We start from the raw sequence: 7,500 nt of genomic DNA on the forward strand, positions 1-7,500 counted from the left end.
CGACGGATGACTATTTGTCCTCCTCTGCCACCCCGCGCCCCTGGGACGCCTCCACTCGCTACGTGCCCCCGCCAACCACCGCTCCCCCCCCGGCGTCCACCGCACGCACGCACTGGACGAGGCCTTATGTCCCGCCCACCACTTCCCGCCCTCACGAACGCTGGACCACCTCGCGGGCGCCCGTCGCGACGACCAGCAGCCAGCCACGTACATGGAGGACGACCACGCCTGTCATCATCACCCTGACAAGCACGACGCCCGCGCCGCGGACGCCCTCCTTCGCCAACTCCTCCGGCGACACCTTGATGACCTACTCGTACTTCAAGCAGCCGTTCAACGTCCGGACGTCGCCGCTCCCTTACCGGCACTACTTCGGCGGCGGAAGCTCTGCCCTGACGACGGAGCTGCCTGCCGTCCCCACCACGCCCACGCCCCCGTCCACCACGCCCACGCCGTCGTCCACCACGCCCACGCCGCCGTCAACCACACCCACAACGCCGCCCACCACGCCCACGTCGCTGCCCACCGAGAAGCACACCAAGTACAGGCCAACTATCACCAAGAGGACGACCGTCCCTCCGCCAACGACCACTGCCACGAGGAGGAGGCTCACGACCCCGAGTTTCAGCTGGTCGACCGAGTCGCCGGACGACTCCGACATCGCACTGACGACCCTCGCAGGTCTCTACACGCCCGTCGAAGAAGGAGGTTCTACATCCGAGCTGACGAACCTCCTTTACACGACAGACATCCCCGAGGCAGACTCAGCAACGAGGTATGGCTACAAGAGGAGGAGACCCACGCAGCGACACCGCACCACGGCCGCGCCTTCCGCCGACGCTCATTACACCAAGGGGTACTCCAGGACGACCCCTAACGACCTCAGCTTCGCCGATACCGACCTCGATCCTCAGGACTACGACATTCACCAGTTTTTCCACAGCACTATTGATCCATCGGCTCTCATCCCTGGCCACGAAAAGTTCCTCAAGTCGAAACACAAGACCATCAGAGATTACTTCAAGCAATCCGCAGACGAGGAAGAAGAGGAACAGGTGGAAGAGGGAAGCCACCGCGTCAAGAAATCCCGAAGGTCCCTCTCTTACACCGAGGCCACGATGCCCTACGAGGAGGCCACGCTTCTGCCCTCAGAGGAGGCCCCGGAAAACATCTCCTCCGACGAGACGAAGCTCAGCGAGAGGCGAGGGCGGCCCGTCTTCTACATCCCGTGGCGGCAGTACCAGGCGAAGGCCCTGATCATGCCCATGTCTCCTGCAGCTCAAGACGAAGGCGGCCGAAATGGCATCGGCCAAGGCGGCTCCGCGCCCGCGGTGTCCTTCCCGCCCACGAAGTATGAGCTGGCGTCCGAGGAACACGATATGACGTCACCAACTGTCTCGTCCATTGAACACCTGTTCACGTCGCCCTTCACGAGAGACAGTCCGCTCTCTACTGCGTCGTCAGATATAAAGGAGATCGCTGGTGAGGACACAGAAGTTTCATCCCGGGAAGTCCTTTCCGAAGAGGATACTGAAAATGAAGTATTCGAAACGACTTCCCCGAAGTACTCTGAAAACATCTTTAATGACGTTACGACGCCTACACTGCAAGCCGCTATGACGCACGCGACGATCAGCCCGACTACAGAGTATCCTGCGGTATCCTCACAGGAGCAGAAGGATATACCTAACACCGATGGAGTTAACCAATCCGCAGAGGCAAGCGAAAGAGTGGATCATAATGTCGAGTCGAGAGAGGGAAGAGTCGACATCTCCCTCTATAAGGGCGAGGCCAGCGCGCGTCCCCTCCGGAGGCGTCGACCCTTGAGGAGGAGGAAACCCCCTATCGCCCCAGAGGATGGCACCGAGGAAGGCGCGCCGCCCGCCGCGACGGAGGAGGCGCCCAAGAGGATCGCGTGGTCGCCTCCGCCGTTCCGACCGAGCCGAAGCCGCCAGCCGGTCCAGGCGAGAGACGAGAGCACTGCCATCCTCCTCCCGGCTTACGTGGGAGTCTTCCAGAACGAGTACATGGGGATCCTCAACTACGAGATCAAGAAGGAGGCTGCAAAGCCTGGGGATCCTGGTAGCTCCCACGATGTACCAAATCCTACAGCGAGGCCGAAGGATACCATTGTGGAGTCCAGCCATGTTACGACGCAGGGCTCTTCCTTTGGCTCGAGTGACACTACCCCAACCAAAAGGAAAGAGGACGTGTCTTCCTTTGAGGATATGCCGCTGCAGACAGACCAGCTGAGGCGACAGAGCCACTCTCAGGTTGCGCAAAGAGAGGTCGTCAGGAAATACCAACCAGGCGACTACACAGGTTCTGCTCCCAGGCCGACGACAGTCACCCTCATTGACAGTTCTCGTAATATCGAAGAGTATGAGGAAAAGTTCTTCGAGGCCGAGACCTTCGAGGATGAGTCAGATTCACCTGATCACTTGTCTCTCGACGACACCCGATATGACCTGAGTAACCGAGAGGAAGACATGGGGCTCGGCCTTGAGCCCAGACAACAGCCTTGGTCAGCGGACAATAGCTTTACTGGTTCAGACAGGCCGACGTCATGGGCACCTCAAGATCACGACGACAGAAACGTGTACCTTGTTCCATCTGGCGTCGGACACCCCGAAAGGCCCATCGATTCCCCACCATCCGACTTCAACCACTGGATCGATGCCGATTACGACGGCTTTCCAACTGAGGACTGGAGTGATGACTCAAATTTCGGCCCAATTTTCCCCCGTGATGAAGACGACTACGAAGGAGGAGAAATGACACACGACGTACCCGAAGCGACAAGGGAAGAGAACAACTCACCATTAAGACCGCGTTTCCGCCCTGTGCCCATCATGGAGATCGCTTCCTCCTCTTCAACAACGGCTCACGGGGATGTGCCTTCCTCTTCTGACACAGAAGGCGACCAGCGTATACAGACGACGGCCATGACGACGTCCTCGCCTGAAAACGCTTCTCGATATCCTCGTCCCCAGACTCACTCCGCCACCAACCAGCCGTCGCCGCCTCCGAGGAACCAGATGCCGGGTCCTGAGCCTGTGCCCTACAGCCCTTACTTGAAGAGTCCTGCCAGGGGTCCTCAGGCATCAGATTTGGCTTCGCTTTCGAAGCAAGAGGGATCCCAGCAGGACGACCTCCCTAACCAGAACCAGGCAGAGGAATCTTCTCCATCCGAACAGCCATCAGCCGAGAAAAGCGACGCACCGATAACCGACACAACCACAGATACAGAGGTTGTTGAAGCTCACGGACAAGAGAAGGACACAAGAGGAAGCCAAAGGCGGCGCCTTCGGAGACCCTCCCTCAGGAAGCTCATCACTCGCAGGAGAATTGAACCTTCTCCAGACCTGAGGACGCAGCTCCATCCACCGTCAGAAGGAGAATGAGGTGCATAAGGACGAGAACGATATCTGTGTGGAGACGTAGATCGAGGTGACAGATGGGCACAGACACGTTACGTATAATTTGCACCTAATGGCTTATTTATTTGTAAATATCTACTCTTTTAGTCTTGGCCCCTCGCTTGAGAAACGGACAAACAAACAGACAACTCATTAGCGTGTGAAAGTATTTTCTTAACATTCCCCATTTCTCTTCTCTCTTTGCGTACCTGAACAATTCCAGGTGTGGGGTTGTTGATGCATATTTACTGCTAAAATGATGTATTCTTAGTCATACCAAATGAGAAGTGTGGAAAAATATTGTGTTCTGGTCTTTTTTTTTGGTCACTATTTTTCGTTCGTAAGTGTGACTAACACTCAAAAACTAACTAAAACTAAAAAAAAAAAAAAAAGATTTTAAAGCAAGAATAAGGGCCGTGTTGCAGCTTTCATTACAAATGCATTGCCTTTCACCCTCGACGAATTTCGACTTAGCTTGAGTATTTTGTATGTATAATATACATATTTTCTCCATTATTATAGCATCCTGATTTTTTTTTCACGTAGGTATATTGCTTTTCACCCAGAGATCCAACAGAAATCTGTCAATTTATGATGAATGAAAGCACAATATACTTACATCATTTTTGAGAAGCACTCGCGCTAGGTTAGGTGTTTTCTGAGTATAATGAGCCTAGTATCACAGAAAACGAATATCTAGTTTCAATAGATTGTTGATTTTTGAAGTTTTATAAAAGAGTTGTTATTCTGTAAAACTATTTAATAAAAAAAGATACTTGTTGATTACATTTGGACATGTCTCACCCTCTTATCTTCCAGGCCATTATGATGAAAAAACGACCAAGCATATGTAAACGAAATATTATGAATCATTATGATGTTATAATAATATTGGCAATAATTATGATGATATTAAGAACGTGATCGCCCTGACAAAGGCAAACAAAGTTCCACTGTTTAACAAATTTTATATAATAATAATAATAATAATAATAATAATAAAGATAATTATGATTATGATGATGGCTTATATGGTTTTCTCTCTCTCTCTCTTTCTCTCTCTCACTCTCTGCCTCTCTCCTTCCCTCCTTTCCTCCTCCCCTCCCTCCCTTAAAACTTCTCATGTCTGTAGTGAGAAAGGCACTAATGACATCATTAAAGAAGGGAAGAGAAAGCATAACTCTCTGTACAGCCATAGCGCTCATTAACAGCTGTTGATCATCTGTGGTTATCCAGTGTGGTCAGCAGTTTTCACTATATCATTGCTACTGCCACATCTTTTTATTTTTATTTTTACGAGTTACCCCTGATGACGGGTTTCTTTTTATGACGTTTTCTTTGATTAACGCGATGGCTGCGAACCAATCTCGCTTTCTGGTTAAGTGACAGTCATTAGGAACTATTGTGTCAGTACTTCATAAATAGGCTACGGAACTACTGGGATTGTCATCGTGGCAAATGTTTACACCAGGAGTGCACCCGTCAGAGACTCGAGCCATTAATCTTGGGGGAGATCTCTCTCTCTCTCTCCTTCTTCTTCTTTTTTTTTTTTTTTTTAGGGAGGGGGGAGGTAGCTCATATAAAGAATTTAAAGAAAGTGGAAAATGAAAAACCTGAGCCGAGAAGCGCATTTCATAAGATGACTTGAAGTTCAGAAAAATCCGAGACAAGATTCGGTCACGGAAGATCCGACACGGCGTTATGAACGAACGAGTGAATGAACCACATCGTAAACGCACAAATCTCGATCTCAATCTCGGTATTAACGCGTAAGGGTGCTGGTAAACGCACACCACGCGCAAAGGCTGCCGTATGAACCAAAAAAAAGGGAAAAAAAGAAAAATTACCTAATCCGAAGAGCTTATTTCAATAGTCGGTTACCCCCGTCACCCTTCCGATCACCACCGAATGTCCACTTAATGACACAAACAAGACTTACCTTATGGCTGAATGAGGCTGGATGGGAGCTGATGACCCTCAGACGAAGCCCTGCGACAGGAACACGGTTGTTGTATTTCACCGAATTCAGTGTTATTCTCGGGAGTGTAACAGTTTCATTAAGAGGTCGTTTTCACTGGAATATCGGGGAAGAATTCGTAAACACAAGCACTATAAACCAACACTTGACACTTAGACCGAACAATGGAGACTGACAATAGAACTGTTAAATTTGCCGGTAGATGGCTGCGCATTCGCAAACATGGGTGAAACAAGGTACTGGTGCGCATATGATTGATTAGAACGCGTCGCAAATTCAAGGAGTCAAAAGTTAATAAATACGTATTCCGGTATGGATGTGCGAACCAACGGGTAAAATAATCAAAATAAAGAAGGATAGCAGGTACAGTAAATAAAGATAAAACATACATAGAGGAAGTAGAAATTGGAGAGAATGAAAGGATTACCAAAGGACAAGTAGATGATAACAGAAATATAATGAAGAGCGTTTTGCATTACAGCGTGGAAATTTTCTAGCTTTTAAATAAATGGTTTAGCAAGGAGATGAATTGCATGATAATGATATTGTACAATCGATAATAGATAATACTGTACAATCGCTAAGAATAAAAGTTATCATCAGGGTGCCATTTCAGGTTTTTCTTTTGGGGGTGAGGGGTGGTCGGCGAGATTTTAAAAGATATTCTAGGGGCATTTTAAAACTACTACCAGTGCTATATAGGTGTAGTTTAGAAAAAGACAATTTACAAAAAAAATGGTTATCATTTGTGTCTAATTTCCTGTAATGAATGCAGGCGTGTGTGTCTTTGCATTTGTGTTTGCTTGTTTATGCATAAACGTGTGTCTGTGCTTGTACATTATATACGCCCACAAGAGTATGTGTGCAAGGCCCAGTAAGGTCTGTTCAAGTTGTTTCAAAATTGGTTGGAAACTGCGAACCTGGCGTGTGACGTTGAATTAATTTCTCCAGTGGTATGATTAATTCAGTCTATATTTACAGTAATTGTTATCTTTCTGCGTTCACGTCTTCATTCCTGAACTAATTAATTACTTTTACGCTAACACAATATTTTGCGTCTGTATCCACCGCCTCTACTGCAGCTGACGTCATCACCTGCGCGAAATGATGAGGTTGGATTAACCTCGTATCCTCTTGCATGTGTGTGTGTGTTGTGTGTATATATGTGTGTGCGTGTAATTAAGATCTGGATAATTTTTATGCACACAAATAATTTATGTGCATAGGATATTACGGTGTGGTAATAAGTAGCTGATTTTCTTTTAACTTATTTTATTATTGATTTTAAGTACTTTTCATTCTATAGACAGTAACAGTATAGATAACACGCTGTTATAAAGATCGACTGATTTAAACACAATGTTTTGTAAATGTGTGTGCACATATATTATATATGCGTGTATATGCGCATATGGTGTGTGTGCGTATACACACACACACTCTATACGCACACTGTGTATGTGTGTATATAGATATTTACTGTATGTGTGTATATACATACATATTACATGTTGCTGGTGCGTCATGAGGCCTAAAATAGCACTTACATACAAATCTTTTTGACTATGATATTTTTAATCTAAGTCTGGAAGGCAGCATACAAACAAAAAGGAATAGATGTAGAAAAAACTAGCTGAACACCATGACACTTGACACTATGACACTTGACACGCCGACCTCTAACACCAAGACCCATGACACACAAAGCATAACACTATCTTATGACCTATGCCACTACCTTGTGGCACACCGACTCTTAACAAAGTGATCCATGACACACATCAACGAACGACATTCCGGCTCCACATGACACAGACTCATGACACATAACCCACAACGGCTGACATGAGTTCCGTGCCATTAAAGGGACAAAAACGAAATGCTTTCTCGCAGTCATGACCACGTTCACCGAGACTCCTGGCTCTCCTGTACTCCTCGAGGGCGCTGACTCCTTCGCCGGTGCTGAGGGCGCGGAGGTCGGATCCTGGGGGGAGTGTCCTGTAGGAGGGGTGGGGGTGGGGAGAGGGGAGAGGGTTAGTGCCCGTCCGGTGGTGGTGACGATGATGATGATGACAATATGAATAATGACAATAATAACAGCAA

The 7,500-nt window shown here is 48.0% G+C and overlaps 2 protein-coding genes across 2 annotated transcripts in view; one reads left to right on the forward strand and one right to left on the reverse strand.

Moving 5' to 3' along the window:
* LOC119577884 (mucin-12-like) overlaps positions 1-3,404 on the forward strand; it is a 4,454-nt gene extending 1,050 nt beyond the window's left edge. The window contains exon 1 of the mRNA XM_037925527.1: positions 1-3,404. This exon is cut by the window's left edge and continues 1,050 nt beyond it. Coding sequence (XP_037781455.1) covers positions 1-3,404 — 3,404 coding nt within the window.
* A 3,327-nt stretch (positions 3,405-6,731) lies between these two features.
* LOC119579531 overlaps positions 6,732-7,500 on the reverse strand; it is a 1,227-nt gene continuing 458 nt past the window's right edge. The window contains exon 2 of the mRNA XM_037927416.1: positions 6,732-7,395. Within this exon, the coding sequence (XP_037783344.1) occupies positions 7,215-7,395 (181 nt within the window). The 3' untranslated portion in view covers positions 6,732-7,214. The remainder of the gene's footprint in view (positions 7,396-7,500) is intronic.

This window comes from Penaeus monodon, chromosome 2 (assembly GCF_015228065.2).
Source record: "Penaeus monodon isolate SGIC_2016 chromosome 2, NSTDA_Pmon_1, whole genome shotgun sequence".
Classification (NCBI taxonomy): domain Eukaryota; kingdom Metazoa; phylum Arthropoda; class Malacostraca; order Decapoda; family Penaeidae; genus Penaeus; species Penaeus monodon.